Below are 18245 nucleotides of genomic sequence, written 5' to 3' on the forward strand. Positions count from 1 at the left end.
AGTTTTCTCACTGTATCATGTTCAGTGTGGCCCCCGTTTTGCCGAACAACCTCTTCAAGGCGGGTGCGCATATATCTTATCACTCTAAGGCACATGTCTTCGTGAATATCACCACACAACTGAACTATCCGACCTCACATTTCCATAATGTTTGCTGGCTTTAACGGGAAGAGTTTTTCCTTTAAAAACCTCCACAGAAAAAGTCACAGGGATTTAAATCTGGGTTTGAAGGCGGCCAGAAGAAACCTCCATTGTGTCGATCAGGATATCGATTGGAAATCCCTCTATCACCAAAAACTGTGTTCAAAAAGTCCAACAAAACATTAGCAGTGTGAGGGGTAGGTGGGGTGAGTTGAGGTGAGGTGTGAGGGCTACGTGTCATGGCAACTCGAACAGCTTCAATGTTTTCAGGGGTCCGAACTGGAGCGACGCGATTTCATCTTTCTTCTTTCACGGTGGCTTCTTCCTCGAAGGTACAGTACAAACGAAGAATAGTGTTTCTTGCTGGAGCAAATCGTGTTTTGAAATGAGCTTGAAATTTCCGTTGCGTACTTGTAACGTTCTTCGTTTCTGCATACAACAGGACTGTTTTGGCATGCTGCACTGAAGAGAAACGTCCGTGATCAGCCATGGCTACTCACTGACTGGTGGGAAATGGATGTGTTTACTAGATCATGCCCAGCAGCCCTGCGATAGGCCACCTACCGGTATTTCCAAGAACTACCGAATGCACTTGTGTATTGTTCAGTACCGACCTCAGTTTATTTTTTTTGAAATTTGGATTTCAAATGTCTCAACTGTTCGTGCGCCACCCTGTACTACTGGATCCACGTACTATTGACACATCCATATTAGTAAATTTTATATCTATATTCTATTGGTACCTGCAAAAATTGCATATGATCATGTCATAAATATAAATGACATGCTTGGAGATTGGTTGTTACTTAAATAAAAAAAATATTACAGATAAGTGGAGTTTATGTACAAAATATAAAAGCAATGCTATCAAAAGTACATGATTATTACACACCCATTAGTACCTATTCATCAGGTTGATCCTGTGATCCTTGTCTCTGGAAAAATATTATATCATCTGCAACAACTGTACTTATTGTGCGCAGTGCACCACTTTCATCTTTAATCTCACCGTAGGTTAAACGTCCACATACATAGATTCTCTGTCCTTTCTGTAGAAACTTATACACATAATCTCGAAGAGAAGGTTTAAACACGCTTACTCTATGCCACTCTGTCTTCTGCATGAGGTCTCCTGAAAATATTATATTTGGTAATTGTACCAACACTGACAATTAATGGAGGCTTAATGCTTATCATTTAAGGTTGTTTCACTGTCAGAAACATTATCAGGGTGGTCACTCTATGGCTTAGATAAAATTATTCCTTGTTTTCAAGGTGTATTTTTAAAAAAAATCAAGGCAAAAAATAATCACAAATCATGTGTCTTAACATTTTTTACTAAACACTTATGAACAGTTCCTAATATTTCTTTGTAAGTATCGCATTTGCCGGCATACACTTTATCACTGAATTCATAATTAATTTACAGTATTTCAAATATACAGTAATATGTAGGTCTACTTTCAACAAATAACTTATCTAATCTACCTAGGAAGGAATACATTTCAATCTTCATCATCACACACTGCAAGGAAGCAAGAAAGAAATTGTCCAACTCAAGAACAGAGAAAATTTCCAGCATTGAAGGTAACTAAAAAATGAGAATTGGCATATAAGACATATCCTGTTTTTCAGACCTAATTTTAAAGAAAAAAAGTGAATCTTATCCACCGGCAATTACGGCATTTATTTATTTATGGAATAGAGACTGTTTAAAGTGGGATTGAGTCACTGTTCAAGGCACTTTCCTCAAGATTGACCATGGGATCTCCTGATTACAAAATGATACATACTTTGTAGTATCTGCTAACAGGGAGAAATCAAAAACAACTTGAGCATGATGACATGGCTTGATTGCATGGAAAGCATTAACAAAAGTGCGTTACGTGTGTGACACTTTAAAAATGTAGCAAGGTTTGACTTCATTTGTCTGTCAAGCATATAGGCTACAGATGCTAATAATTTTTGTTGGTGGAATATGCAAATTATATGCATTCATAAATATTTAAACTTCAATGCAATTAAAAATAATAATAATTTCCAGATTAATTCATTTTGTCATTTACATGGAGTAAGACCACTTTTTGTGGAATGTCCCCTTAAAGAAAGTGCAGCATGACAAGAAGACCGAATATGATGGAATGCAAATATCACATTTTTAAATCAGTACAAGAAAATGGGGAAAAAGTTAATACAATTGCAATGGCAATATATAAAGAATTATTATTGTAATTTTTTAGTGAAATTAGTTACTATTTAATAAAATACAAGCACTTCAGTACTTCAAAGTTAATTTTATCCTCTATTTTGAGAACAATTCTCATAATGCTTAGGTATTTATTTCGTTCTATATATACACAATTCAAAATCAACTATTGGTGGATGTTTTAAAACAGCGAATGAAACTGAGATAAAACATTTACAGTGCATTGACGATTATGGACAATATACACCCAACTTAAAATAAATATATCTTACCAGATTCATATTTGTAGTTCGTATGTGTTGCTAGGGAGAAAATCACAACTGGGCGTTCCTCTGTTCCACGCTTTTGTGGATCTGCCCCAACTCGACCCAGAAGGGTAACACTGTTGATAGCTGTGAAATAATAAATTATGATGTACAAAATCTCGGTTCTCCATTGTTCATGCACAGGCACTTGAACTTAATATAATCACTGTAAACTTTGCAATATCAATAAAAATGAAACTTAATATTCTTATGTACAAACGGCATCCAGTGGTGTGCCAAAGGGAAAGGTTGATGATGGCCATATTCTTAAAAACAAAATAATAAATGCATTAAAACATGTCAAAATATAGGGCTGACTGCTAAGAAGAAGGCACAACCCCCCCCCCTCCCCTCCTATGAAAATCCTGTGCATGCCGCTGAAGGCATCTACAGAGAGAGTAAACACAGTCACAACAGAAAACTTAAAGAAATTAGGAACAGAAAATTCTATTTTTCATTTGCACTTGTGTCAAAATCTTCAGAATATATCATAATTTTTGTATTCATATTTTTCCTGTTTTTCTGCCTCTTTAGGCTCATGTAACAATGGGTATGAGGATGATTATATGAAACTGATGAGTGAAGACCAGATGTTAAGCAAAATGCCTATACTTTATTGTTACAGATATAAAAATGACTAAGTTTATGTTGGTTTCGTACCCAAAAGTTTATTTTGCCAATTTTCATGAATAATGTATATTTACGAGATTTTTTAACTTAACTTTGCATTGCATTAAAAAAAATTGAAAAGTACCATAGCCAATATTTTCTGAATGTGTTATACTTTCACTCCGTATCATAAAAATACACTTCATATTTCCATGTCTCTGGCAACCTAATTTTTTTTTCTGGGAGGACATGTTTTTACAATTTTGTGGCTTCTATTGTACAAGATCAGTCGCCTACTCAAATTAAAGCATGTGGCACCATCAATACCCCCATCCCTTCCTTTCATTCATGTGTGGATGTCATGGTGTAGCTAGTTTTGAAGGGACAAAGAAACATCGCTCACCTTTCTCTCAGTTTCTTTTCCTCATTCACTGCAGACTTGTGTTCACTGAGAGTGGTGCGAAAGTGTTCAGTGGTTTCTCATCATTTACTGGTAGGATGTTTCATCATGCCAAAAAAACTGGTAAGATTAAAAACCAAGTTGTGTAATTCTGTGAAAGAATTCGGTGATGCATTTTTGACTGATGGATCAATCTTGGTGCCTAACATCCAGTCTCTACCGATGAGAGGGAGACTCAAAAGGAAGCAGCCAGGACTATAAGACTCAAAGCCTAACCTAACCTTTTGGTGGCAAGATTGTCTAACATGCTTGACGAATGAAGCAGGATTGAGGATTTTTAGTGCACACTTGTAGGTGTTCTCCTCACTCAACTTTCATATTATTGCTGTAGAGCAGTACCTATTCAATCAACACTTGATCTATCTTGCTGAAATTGATTGAATTCTTGTTTTAAGTCCACTTTATGCACATAAAGGCTAATCGGGACTGGGCCTACAGTTTAAAGTGGGATTCACTGTGCCATGTGCCTCCACTGGGTATCAAACCTGGGAATGATCTGTCTTGCTCTATTGAAGTCCCATTATTAATTATCAGTTTTCACCACAACTCATATTTTCTTAGCTCTAGAGATGAGCTCATATACAGTAGAGCCTCAATAATTTGAGGTATTGGAGGCAGCAATTTGCAACACGGAAAAATAGCCAGAGATAATACGTACCAACAATCTGTTATTTGGACGACGGCGTGACATTGCTGATTGAAAACGATGCAACATCCTGAAGGAGAGACACTTGACCATTTCTTTAAAGTGTAAGTTCAATAGTGTTTAACTATTTTTCTAACACCATTGTTACTATTGTACTGAGCAATGTAAGTACCGTATTTGCCTGCGTATAAGATGCACTTTTTGCCCTTAAAAAATAGGTCTGAAAAAAAAACAGGGTGCATCTTATACACTGATACTCAGTTTTTAATAATTATAAATTCAGTGATAAATCTTTTTTCTCAAAAAATGTGTACAAAAAATGGGGTGTGTCTTATACACCGGGAAATACAGTACATTATTCATAACAATTTTGTATATCCCATTTTCCTCATACTTTAGTTCTTTTTGTAACATTGATTTCTCTTTCCCGCTTCCAATTTTTCCTAGGTTATTCCATATAAGTCAGAGTTTTTTGTAATACGAGGTAATCCTGTAAACCTCACATTATCGGGACTCCACTGTAAAGCTAACAAAACACAGACATTTAGTTCTTTCACTCCCAGGACATGTTTCATTAATTCCATTTGGAGGCCTTGCACAAGAAGATCATGTAGAGTCATGAGGAATTACAAACAAAAATACTACAATATAAAATGAAACTATTCTATATTGTGGTGAATTCTACCATGCCACACTGATAAATTGATCATATTCTAATAACCATTTGATATCCAGATATGACTAATTTGTTTTAATAGGCTATACTGTCTTCCTTTTGAGTATTCATGTTACATATTTATCCATGGGTAGGCAAAATAATGGTATTCTGCCTAACACTACAACAATTTTTATGAGAACATTTCTGACACATATCAGGTGGTTAGAAATAAAGTTCCCCTACTCAAGAGTCCATTTGAAGCAATGGATTACGGTGAAACTCTGGTACTGAAATAACAACAACCAGAAGCCTGACATCCTAAACATTATTTCAGTTATGTCAGTACAGCATTGTTCAATATGCATGCATATAGAACAATACAGATACATACACTAACAACTATTATAATTATTCTTAGCTTTTGAAAAACTGAAATAATAGTTCGAACTAATGAGGTGTGTTTTAAAAATATTGTATTTATTACAAAGCACATATCAAATCATGGTGAGCGATGCTAGTCTGATTTGATATATGCTATGACTGCACGAACTATTGACAAAAATGAGTAAGTTAAAGCAAAAGCGTTTCATGTCTACATACTTTTTTCCATGGATGCCCTGCGAACTGACTGATGAATGCCACCTACATTACAGTGACCTTTCACAGCTGCAACCATTATCCGGCATAACTGAAAGGAAAATAGAGCAGTGAATGTAACGTTGATGGCAAAATTCCATAAAAATTATCTGAATAGAAAAACTGTATGTGCATGCTATGTGGGACCATTAAATAAGCAAAAATAAAGGTGGGCACAGTTTGCAAATGGAATCAGCTATTGCTTACAATTTTTCCTCTATATTTAGCCAACAGCTCTCACAATTTTAAATGCAATAAAGGTATCAATTTTAAAATTCCTGGCTTCTGCACATCTTGTGCATTTGCTAAACTTTCTTCACATGTGCACGTCAACAATTGCATTAATGTATTTATAATTTTATTTCAGTGTGTGTTAAGGACTGTGTGTTGATTGGTGTTTACTTCATCTATGAACTATACAATCACGAGGTTGTCAGACTAGACCTCCTTGGATGAGTTTCATATTTTGATGATTTCAATTAATTTAATATATTTGATGGTTTTTATGGATTTTCTTCACACTTAAAATGCCTCACCTATCATATACAAATAACCGTTGACTATACAATTTTTTCGAAACGAAGAAACAAAAAATGCTCCTAGAATTTGTTAACAATCGAATGACTAGAAAGTAATTTTGTTCTATTGCTTTCATAAATATATTTGGTAACAGTTTCATACATCGGAGACACATTTCTTCATTTTTACAGAAGAAACTACTTACGGAAATGAGTTTCTCCAAGGTTTACAACGTTCGTCGAGGTATTTTCTTTGATCATGGAATATATTTGACCGGGAAATCATGTATTTTTCAAGAGAAATATCTCACTGACGCATAATAGCCATTGCTTTCATTTGCTTGCCCTACAACAACCGGATGCTGCGTACGTTTGATGACGTAAGCCCGTGTCTGTGTCTCAACCCCCCTTTTTTTTTACTATGCTTGCCTAACGTAACCAAACCTAACCTAACCTTATCGGAAATGGTTCATGGGGCTATCAGTCAGCTACCGTGCATAATGGTTCATGGGACTATCCGTAATTGGTTTGTGGGGCTATCCATGTATGGTTCATGGGGCTATATGTCAGCTACCCGTTCATAATGTATAATTTCCACCGGTGACGGACACGATAGTAGGTATTTTTCAGTGAAGAAGATTGAAACACTGCATACCCACAACGTGAGTCAAGATGTGCCCACCATATTGTGTGTTCCAGAAGCGAAGAAAGGAATAAAAAAAACACTCAGAATGTGAAAAATTGCGTTTGTTTTCATATAAAAGCATAATGGCACCTTGAACTATGTTCCGCAATCAGGGGCGAAGCGTCATGAGAGGCCCGGGGGCCCGGCCTACCCTAATATATTTGGCTATTACGGATTATTTTATTACTTGTAATTTCATTAAACAACACCTTAATACAAGAAAACTGAATTTCTAGGCCTTATGTTAATTCCCACAAATTTCCATCCCTGCCAGGGGCTCTATGCCGAGCCACGTCTCCAAGGGTCTCAGCTGGTCCCATAACAGTTTATGTGATTCATGCGGGAAAGCATAATTTCAGGGGCGTGTTCGCCCAAAATTGACACAGTGAGTCCAGCCTCACGTAGTGATGCCAACTCCAGCATAATTGTGCTAAATGTAGTACAATTTGAACTTTATTGGCACCTAGCACCCTGTGTTTGGCATAATGTTAAAATATAGCATCATCTATATACATGCATTCCTCGGAGACAGACAAGCTAATTTCAGAAGATTAAAAAAAAAAATCACAGATCTTATTTGTTTCAAACAAAAGGTACAGTAGCATGCAGATCCAGCCACAGCTGGTCCACCGTCTTCTTTTCATCTTTTCTTTATCTTTCCTTACTTAGCTCACGAGGAACATTTTATTGAAGGAAATTGGTAGAAAGTAGGAGTTACAGATAAAACAAGCTGACGCATGTTCACATCACAACTCCTCTCAAAATAGATGCATAAAATGAACTTAAAACCTAAGTCATCCGAGCACAATTTAGTTGCATTTAGCAAAATTTAAGAGTTTAATCAGCACACTTTTTCTGATTGGGAGGTTGGCAACGCTGGACACACGGTACAAACTGGGCTTCACATCTGTTTCTTGCCCACCGCGGGGTGTCCAACGAGGGGATAGGAAAGGCGAGGGTAGAAAGGCAAAGACAACTTGTTCCGAGGGCGGAAAAATGTTTTTATCACAGTGTTCTGCATTTTCGTTAGTTTCTCGATTTACTCCTGTTACGTTTTTGTTGTATTGTTATATTTTATCTTGTTTTCTTCTTTTCATTCATTTATTTTTGTATTGTTGTTTGATTGATTTGGTTCATTTTACTTGGCTTCTTGTGCCACTTTTGCCTAATTTGCGAAGATGGGGATGAGTGATGATATGATGAAATTGATGAATGGACACTCACAAACATTCATGCCCAGGGCGAGATTCGAACCCAGGACCCTTGGTGTTGCAACACAATGTGTTAACCACTCCGCCACGGGGGCCGGCTTTCATTATTGTGAGCATTGGGAATAATGACTTGTATTACTCTGGAATGCTACATAAACAAGCATAAAAGCCTATTTTCGGGCATAGGAAGAAAGAAGGGGCATCGGAAAATTCAGGACAGCCACTCAAATGGCATGTAAAGTATCAATTTACAATAAAATCAAGAAATACGATTTACGAGTTAGCACAAAGAGTAACTATTCAGGTACGTTGATAGATGCACGAATATGTTGTTACGTTTTCAAAAATAACTTTAAAGGTTATATTTTTCATATTTAAAAAAAAAGTCGCACCCATAACAACACAAACGCACACGCCTGTGCCTACCCATCCAGTGACACCACGCTTCGCCACTGTCTGCAATACACAATTGGTAAGTACGAACCATGCGAAAGACAAAATATCCGATTTTAATGTGTCTCCGATCTATGAAACTGGTACCATATATTTATGTAATATCTATTACTTAATAATAGGTATAGCCTGACAAGTTAAGTCCCGATATGCACAGATCGCTGCGGAGCACTTCCTATTACGTCATCCTCCCCACCACACTTCTACGTACTGGTCTGGCTTTGAGACTATGAGTGGTGCCAACTCAGCAAAATTAAGCTAAAACAAATATTACAAACTATTTTTACTGTGTAGATTGTCGGTGCCGGCTCATATCAGTTTATCAGTGGTTCATTTGATTTAATCCGGTTTTTGAAAATGCGAGCGGTGCGCGGATTGTAAATTGTAGTATTACACACGCGCGTTAACAGTTATAACGAAGATAAACTACTGGGCAAATGACTTCATTTTCTGAATGCGACATCGAGCAGTGGCCTGTTTTTTTTTTTTTTTAAAAAGCTGAGTGGGGTGGGGAATTGGAATTTTGTAAGAACCCAGATTTGAGAGGCAAATGGAATTTTTTAAGAATCCAGATTTCAGAAGCAATCTGGATTTTGGAGGAGTTTGGATTTTGGAGTCAATCTGGATTTCAGAGGTAATCCGAATTTCGGAGGAAAGCCAGATTTGGAATATATTCGGATTTTGGAGATATCTGAATTGCTTTTTGTTCTGCACAAGCACTAACCATTATTCTTGTGCAACACCATTTTGTTGGAGTGGTTTCAGTTGAGGTAGTTACAAATGTTCTCCTGTGCATATGAGCAACATTTTGAAGATTTGAGCTCAATATAGAATAGAATATAAAGGTATTTTTATTTACTATAGAGCGAGGAATATCACCCGTTGTCTGGTGGTTACCCACTGTGACTTGGTTATGAGATCTCTGGTTTGTGTGTGTTGTTCCGTGCATTTGCCAGACACCAGACGATATCACTATGAATTTGTACCATCAGAATCTTGACCCAACTCTCTCGACTTAAATTACTCTAGCACAGTGGTGGTTCACAGGGAGTTTGGTTGGTGGTTCTGCTAGCAAAAACAATTCATTTACATCACAAGTAAAGCATCACATGCAATGATGAATAGAAAAGTCTGGTTTGTTCTAGGTTTGAATTTGAATGTATGCTGTGGTACAACTAAAACCAAGTATGCTGAACAGGTCTCAAAGTACAAATTCATGGCCATGAAATCAGAAAGATAAAAATTGAAATAAAGCACATTAATGACTTTGATAACAAATTCTAACTGAAAAATCTGTGGCAAAATTATTATGAACCTCTTTCCTCTGAAATATGGATTCCTCCAAAATCTGGATAGCCTCAGAAATCCAGATTGCTTCCAAAATCCGAATTCTTCCAAAATCGGGATTGCCACCGGAATTCGGATTCCTCTGAGATCCTGATTGTCTCTGAAGTCTGTATTGCCTCTGAAATCCAGGTAGTAAAATTTCCAAATCTGGATTTCGAATTTTCTGGAAACTGGATGTTGGATAATTTTCGCCATCCCTAATCAGTGTGTGAAATCCCATTATTGCTGTTTTCCGGCTTTCTAGACAATAACCCACTACTTCTTCTTCACAAGTAGTTCACCCAATTGTGCTCAGACAATGAGTCAACACAAAATTTTAGGGCTCCCACTGGGAATCGAATCCAGAAACTCTTGCACAAAAGGCAAGAATGCCAACTGTTTGGTTATTTATTTATTTCAGAAATTGAACGCAACAGGTATATTACCCATTTATGGCGTTCATTATACAATAATTTTGTGATAACATTATTTATTGATTGCACAGATCAATGTAGTATTTAGACAGAAAACATTTAACAAACATAGGTTCTATCGTAATTCAGTGCCGGCTCAAGGGGTAGAGCCGCCGTGCCATGGCACTACCCTCAGAAGAAACGCATACCTCACCAAGTATTGTTAAATGAATACATTGTTAGTTTACAGACAAGGAGATTCGAATCTTTGGAATCGGTCAAGCTGACGTGACGACCGCCCCAACCTCCTCACTGCATCGCCAGCTGTTTCGTTACGAGGCAACATTCTGTGCCGCCCAAGAGCTGGCCTAACCCATGGACCTTACCAAGTTGACACACGTGCAGAGGGTTGAAGAAGTCTCCGCGAGGAACATTTCCACCATGAGCCGATAACAAAGTGGCAGGGGGCGGGGTTAGCCCATAAGAAACCATGCCGTCTTCGCCTGGCACGGTGAGGGAACTTTCGCAGTGTTGACACAGTTGCCACCTTCAGAGAAAAGTTGCTAAATACGACTGATTTGCAAGACCCATTGGGGAAGAGAAGTAATTTCTGCCTACTTTTGGAGAAACGAACCTAGTATTTTTCCAATGTTAAATGAACATTTTTGATAATAGATAGATGCACCAAGAGGGCCATCCAGACTTTTTTAAAAATATAAAAGTAAAAAATCCTATGATGATGCGAGTTTCCTTTGGCATTTCGACAATTTCTTTTCATAACAAAGATATTTTCGACATCCAGTTAGAATGCGTGTGCATGGGGGAGGAGAAGGTGATAGGAGTTGTTTTTCCTTTCCTCTTGTAATTGTTATATTTTTAGGGAAGTGTCCTGTAGTGTATAAAGATAGGTTAGTGAGTGAAGATGAATCGGATTAGTACGTTATTACTTAAACACACATTGTTTTCCACATTACCAAACGAGGATAAACATCTTGGCCAGTGGCGCAACCTGAAGGAGGGGCTGGGAGGGGGACATTGCAGAGTTTTTTTTTTTTTTTTTTTTTTTTTTTTTTTTTTTTTTTTTCTTGATCACGTTGGCACTACCCATCATAGTTGCCGCCGGCCGCCACTGTCGTAATTTATGTAATTTTAGTATATTCCTTTTCAAAATTGCAGTCGGGCAAAATAAGTCCACACTGTTTTCACTTTTCATGGTATCATTAAAAGTTTTATACTACATATTCCAAATTGGGGATATTGCCAGACCGTTGGTTCTATTACGACGGAGGCTGAGGAGTTGCCTTCTTGGTCGTAATTTACTTGAGAGGACGTAGAAGTCGAGCTCTGACATGGCGAAAGGAGCTTTAATGAGATTATTTAAAATTTTGTGGAGGAAAATGAGCTGATGCATGATGCGTCTGTTGATGAGAGTTGTTAGGTTAAAATATCTGAGAAGGCTCTCACGAGATTCCATTTGAGGATAAATACCATCTAGTTTGTACTTTAGGTGTCTTAAGAATATACTTTGAATTTGTTCCATTTTGTTTATATCTTGCTGGGTTTGAGGGTGCCAAACTATGCTTGCGTATTCAATTTTTGCTCTAACATAAGCATTATAGAGCATCATTAAGCTTCCGAGAATTTTGAACTTTTGCATGTACGTATTTTAAATCCCAGAAGCCTATAAGCCTCATTTGTTATGAAGTTAACGTGCCCGTGAAATGTAAGTTTAGAATCAAACAGAACTCCTAGATCTTTGATTGTTTCTACCCATTTTAATTTTTGTTTATTTATGCAATATTCTTATTTTATTAATGCAGTGTTTCGAGTATATGACATTTGGTAACATTTTTCGCTATTTAAGATTAGTTTGTTGCTTTTGCACCATTCCACAAGACTGTTTATGTCCGCTTGTAACTCGGTGCAGTCACTGTAACTGCAAATTCTTTTGTATATTTTTAAATCGTCCGCAAAAGGTAATTTAACCGATTGATTCAGATGTTCGTGAAGATCATTTATGTACATGAGAAAGAATAAGGGACCAAGGTTAGAACCTTGGGGAATTGGGGAACTCCGGACGTAGCTTCAAATTCATCGGAAGTATTTCCCTGAAACCTGACGTACTGTTTATGGTTTGGATTGACACAATTGTAACATCAGTTACGATAGATTGTATGATTTCAGTTTTTCTATTAAGATTCTATGGTTTACGGTATCAAATGCTTTCGAAAAATCTGTATATATTACATCTACTTGATCTCCGCTATCCATCGCGGTTGTGATGAAATGAGTGATTTCTGATAGGTTGCTACAGACAGACTTTTTACGTAAGAAACCATGTTCATAAGGAGAGATCACTGATCGTATGTGATAAGAAATATGCTTGTAAAGAATTTGCTCTAAGAGCTTGGCAGGTGCTGCCAGGACTGCTATCGGCCTGTAATTCTCTACATCATTTTGCTTATTTGTTTTTGATATCGGGGTAATTTTTGCTAATTTCCAAATATCTGGAAATGTTGAGGTGGAGAGCACAAGATTGAACAGCGTGTGGTATTTGAGGGGGTATTTGAGTATCTCACCACATCCTTTAAGTATGTAAGGCGGAATTTTATCGGAACCAATGGATTTTTTTTTGTTTAAGATTTTTTTATGGCATCTTCGATTTCTTTAAGACTAATATCTGATAGGTTTAGTTTATCGATTTCACTGTAAGATTGAATATTGAACATTTTATTTTTTCCATCATCCTGTCGGTACACCGATTGAAAATATTTAGCAAACGCTGTTGTTACTTCCTAGAGTGTCAGAAAGTACTTTACCTTGATATTGAAAAGGTTCTGCTCTTTTTTGTTTTTTCATATTCTTGGCAGAGCTGAAAATGAGATTAGGGGCATGCATTATGTTGTGCTTGATCCCATCTCAGTCCAATTTCGTATAGTTTACCTCTGATCTCTTTCGCCCATGTTCCCATTTCCACCCCTTGTACCCGTTGCATCAGCGCTTGCCATTTTACCGAGTTCTACCTTCTCGATATTAATGTTGCCCAGTATTTAACCCTTCTCAACATATCCCACGTATTCTCCCTTGCCAGTCCAAATTCCCGTAGTACGCCGCAGTTTGCAGTTCCCATGCTGATATGCAAAGCCCTCTTGTAAAATGTGGCATTGGATTTTGTTTAGTACATCGCCCCCCTTTGCTCCCCATGTCTCCCTCCCGTACCCTATTGATCCTATTAATAATGTACGATATAGTTTTTCCACATAATAAAGATTATTATAAGACTTCCTTGAAGAAAATAATCGTGCCTTCTTATTTCCATTTTGAAAGCTCTCACATATTCATGACGCAGGAGTTATTTTGTGTGTGTGTGTTTGTGTGTGTGTGTGTGTGTGTGTGTGTGTGTGTGTGTGTGTTTGTTTGTTTGTTTGTTTGTTTTTATATTGTGTAGTAGTTGTGGTGTGTGTGTGTTTATATTGTGTTATAGTTGTGATGTGTTGTGATGTGTTTGTGTGTGTCTTGTGTAGTATAGTTATGCTGTCTAATGTGTTTGTGTTCATCTTGTGTAGTAATTGTGCTGTCTAATATGTTTGTGTTTGTCTTGTGTAGTAGTTCCTCCATTCATATCGGGGGTTAGGCGTAGAGCTGACAACTCTGCACTGTAAAAAGACATGTCAAGAAACAGAAATATAAGGCCATGGATGTTCCCAAGGTAAAATATTCCGGAGGTAAAATAGTCCCCCGTTCGGATCTCCGGGTGGGGACTACTTTGGGAGGTCCCTGGACTAAGGATAAGATCTACGTTAGGAATAAGGATATTAAATTAGGCACCTGGAATGTTCTGAGCCTTTACCGGCCTGGGGCATTTCAGTGTACAGTTAATGAGATAGTGAAGTATAAATTAGATGTAGTAGCTGTCCAGGAAGTTAGGTGGCCAGGAGAAGGGAATTGTAAAACTAAAAATTATACTTTTTTCTATGGTGGTACTGAAAATCATAATTTTGGAACAGGCTTTTTCATAAATAATAGAATTATCTCGGCTCTTAAAACAGTAGAATTTATTAATGATAGGATATCATATGCAGTTTTACAGGGTAGGTGGTGTAAAATTATTTTAATAAACATACATGCACCAACGGAAGATAAAGATGATAATACTAAAGATGATTTTTATACAGAGTTAGAACAGGTCTTTGATAAATTTTCTCAGTATGATATGAAAATTCTGTTAGGTGACTGTAATGCACAGATTGGCAAAGAAGATACATTTAAACCCACGATTGGTAAAGAAAGTCTTCATGAATTAAGTAATGATAATGGTATAAGATTGATTACTTTTGCAACCTCAAAGAATTTAATTGTGAAAAGTACCACTTTTAAACATAAAGATATCCATAAATATACCTGGTCTTCTCCAGATGGTAAAACTCATAATCAGATAGATCATATTCTCATTGATAAGAGAAGGCATACTAGTATAATTGACGTTCGTACACATAGAGGTGCTGACTGTGCCAGTGACCATTATTTAGTAATTGCTAAATTAAGAGAAAGACTCTCAGTGATAAATCATAAGCAACAAAATCTAAAAGTTATAAAATTTGATACAGGAAAGTTTGCTGATGAAAGAATTAAGAAATATTACCAAATTAAACTGTCAAATAGATTTGAGGTTTTGCAGGATTTAAATGATGATGAAAATATAAATGAAACAGACGTAAATAAGAATTGGGAGCACATACGTAATGCAATAGAATCAGCAGCGAAAGAAACTATAGGATACCATAAACCGAGAAAAAGTAAGCCATGGTTTGATAATGAATGTCATAATCTAATAGAAATAAGAAATCAGGCTAGACTTAGGTGGTTAAATAACTCGGATGATACAAATCTAAGCAATTATAATACAATAAAGCGAGAAGTTAACCGCACGTTTAGAAGTAAAAAAAGAGATTACTTGAAAAGCAAAATTAACGAAATTGAAACAAACAGCAAAAATAAAAATATCAGAGATTTATATAAAGGTGTAAATGAATTTAGAAAGGGGTGGCAACCTAAAGTAAACTTGATAAAAGATAAAGATGGTGATTTTCTAGCTGACCCAAGCGATATTCTAAATAGATGGAAGAACTACTTTAATGACCTTTTAAATGTCCATGTAGGAGATAAATCAGAAGTAAGTGAAGTACACACAGCAGAACCTTTAGTTCCAGAACCTAACTTGACTGAAGTTAAAGATGCTATTAAAAGGCTTAAGAATAACAAAGCACCTGGCATTGATTTAATACCAGCTGAGTTAATTAAATATGGTGGAAATTCATTAATATGTCAAATTCATAAATTAATTTGTTTAATATGGAATAAAGAAGAAATCCCTCAACAGTGGAAAGAATCCATAATTGTTCCTGTGTTTAAAAAAGGTGATAAAATGAACTGCAATAATTACCGTGGAATTTCTCTACTCTCAACAACATACAAAATATTGTCTAACATTCTTTTAACAAGACTAACCCCATATGCTAATGAAATTATAGGTGATTATCAATGTGGATTTAAACGTAACAGATCAACTACAGATCAAATTTTTCACATTAGACAGACACTTGAAAAAAAGTGGGAATATAATCAAAATGTCCATCAGCTATTCATTGATTTCAAAAAAGCATATGATTCGGTCAAAAGAGATAAATTATATAATATATTAGTAGAGTTTGGAATACCTAAGAAGCTTGTTAGTATGATAAAAATATGCACCAGTGAAACAGAAAGTAAAATTCGTGTGGGTAATAATATGTCTGACAAATTTATAATTCATGATGGGTTAAAACAAGGAGATGCATTATCTCCATTGCTCTTTAATTTTGCCTTAGAATATGCTGTAAGGAAGGTAAAAGAAACTAAAGAAGGACTAAAATTAAATGGTGTGACTCAGTTGTTAGCATATGCAGATGATGTAGACTTACTGGGGGATGATATAAATACGATTAAGAATAATGCTAAAATATTTTTCAAAACTGCTAAAGAAATAGGTTTGGAAGTTAACAAAGAGAAAACTAAATATATGCTTACAGGCCGAAACCAAGTGTTAGGTAATAATCAAAATCTAATTATTGATAACAACTCGTTTGAACCAGTTTCCAAATTCAAATACTTAGGAGTAATATTAACAAATGAAAATTATATTAAAGAGGAAATAAAAAGTAGGCTTAATTCAGGAAATGCATGTTACTTCTCTCTTCATAAACTTTTGTCTTCTCGTTTAATATCTAAGAAACTAAAAGTTAAAATATACAAAACAGTAATTTTGCCTGTAGTATTATATGGGTGTGAAACGTGGTCCCTTACATTAAAAGAGGAACATAAATTGAGAGTATTTGAAAATAAGATCCTTAGGAAAATATTTGGACCTAAAAGGGATGAGGAGACAGGTGAGTGGAGAAGGTTACATAATTTAGAACTACATAATTTGTATTCATGTCCAGATATTATTAGAATAATTAAATCAAGAAGACTTAGGTGGGCAGGCCATGTGGCACGAATGGGAGAGGAAAGAGGAGTTTACAGGATTCTTGTTGGGAAACCAGATGGTAAGAGACCTGTAGGAAGGCCAAGACGAAGATGGAGGGACAACGTTGAGATGGACCTAAAGGAAATCGGTAGGGATGGAAAAGAGTATATAGATCTTGCTCAAGATAGGGACAGATGGAAGGCCTGTGTTGCTGCAGCCATGAACCTTCGGGTTTAAGAAGGCTAGAGAGTTAGTTAGTTAGTTAGAGTGGGGTGGGGGTTATTTTGTTTATCGTACAACAATCACTATGAGAAGGCAACCTGATAACACGCTTGCCTGCGTTCTTGTTTAAAGCATTGAAATGTTCTTGCTCTTTACTCTTGGCTGCATATTTTTGAAATGCATAAATCAAATCATGCCGGGTCCAACGAAATCCACAATCTGCTCTGGAAAGCCTCTTAGAGGACAGGCCAGAGAAATTGTTTAAAATGTTGCAACATATTTGCGAAATCAAAGGAGTTACATAAACTTAAGTATAATGTTGTCGAGTCCACAAGCGCCGCCACGGGAGTATCTAAATGGATTGTTTCTCAAGTTTTAAAAGAATTGGATTGGATTGATTTGTTGTTTTAAGTCCATTTTATGCACAGTAAGGCTAATCTATACTGGACGTACAGTTTAAAGTGGGATCCGAACCACTATGTGCTTCCACAGGGAATCGAACCTGGGATCCCTTGATTAGAAGGTGACGACGCTACCACTGCGCCATTGGGGAGTTCAAGTTTTAATAGAAGGAAAAGAGTCGTTGGCGAAAGGTGAGCTGAAGTTCTGTACTCCAACAGGTAGAAAACAGCCCAGGAAAAAGCGAAAATCCTCAGACCATTCCCCTCCCTCCAGGTTGCAACACTGCGAACCAACGTCGCTCCGAAAAGTGGAGTGGGGAAATGTGGTGAGCTGCGCAACAGTTATTTGCAGCGTCTTGTTTTTAAACTTGTCAAGTTATAGTAGTGATATTAGTAGTAACAGCAGCTGCATTAGTAGTAATTAAACTAATTAATTAATTAAAGTATAATAAAACAATGGTAATGTGAATTTGGAGAAAGTATTAGAAATAAATTCCTTTGATGAAATCCTGCGTACGCTACTGTGTACCACAAATTACTCTTTATCTGTATGCTGGAAAGTCTGGAAAACAATTTTAGTTATATAAAAATGTAACAGAATATACTTGTTCATTTAGTGTAGACACTGACAATTTTAAAGGAAATATATTGTTCATCTGTTGTAGTGAGGACATTCAGGAAAAAATGAATATTGTTAAAATATACCTTTGTTGTTGAAAACATCTTCGGTTTTAGCCCATGCGCTTTTTCAGCTAATGTTGCCAGTAACAAATTGAAGATGAACGGTTGGTTTCTCTCGAAAAACTATGCATTGATAAGATTGATACTCGAGAAAAATTATTCGTTCCCA

General features: G+C 36.4%; 1 protein-coding gene across 2 annotated transcripts; it reads right to left on the reverse strand.

The window, feature by feature from the left end:
* Window positions 1-951: 951 nt before the first annotated feature.
* mtSSB (mitochondrial single stranded DNA-binding protein) lies at window positions 952-18209 on the reverse strand. Of its 2 annotated transcripts, none has more exons than XM_083110554.1 (4): window positions 18101-18209; window positions 5626-5713; window positions 2620-2739; window positions 952-1273 (listed from the first exon to the last, which is right to left on the reverse strand). In XM_083110554.1, the coding sequence occupies exons 1-4, from the start codon at window positions 18116-18118 to the stop codon at window positions 1044-1046; spliced, it is 456 nt and encodes a 151-aa protein (XP_082966680.1). In that variant the 5' UTR covers window positions 18119-18209; the 3' UTR covers window positions 952-1043. The 2 variants fall into 2 exon arrangements, with proteins under 2 accessions (XP_082966680.1, XP_082966684.1); XM_083110558.1 differs by lacking the exon at window positions 18101-18209 and adding an exon at window positions 18026-18079.
* Between the last annotated feature and the right edge of the window lie 36 nt (window positions 18210-18245).

This window comes from Lepisma saccharinum, chromosome 1, assembly GCF_977018435.1.
Source record: "Lepisma saccharinum chromosome 1, izLepSacc3.1, whole genome shotgun sequence".
Lineage (NCBI taxonomy): Eukaryota > Metazoa > Arthropoda > Insecta > Zygentoma > Lepismatidae > Lepisma > Lepisma saccharinum.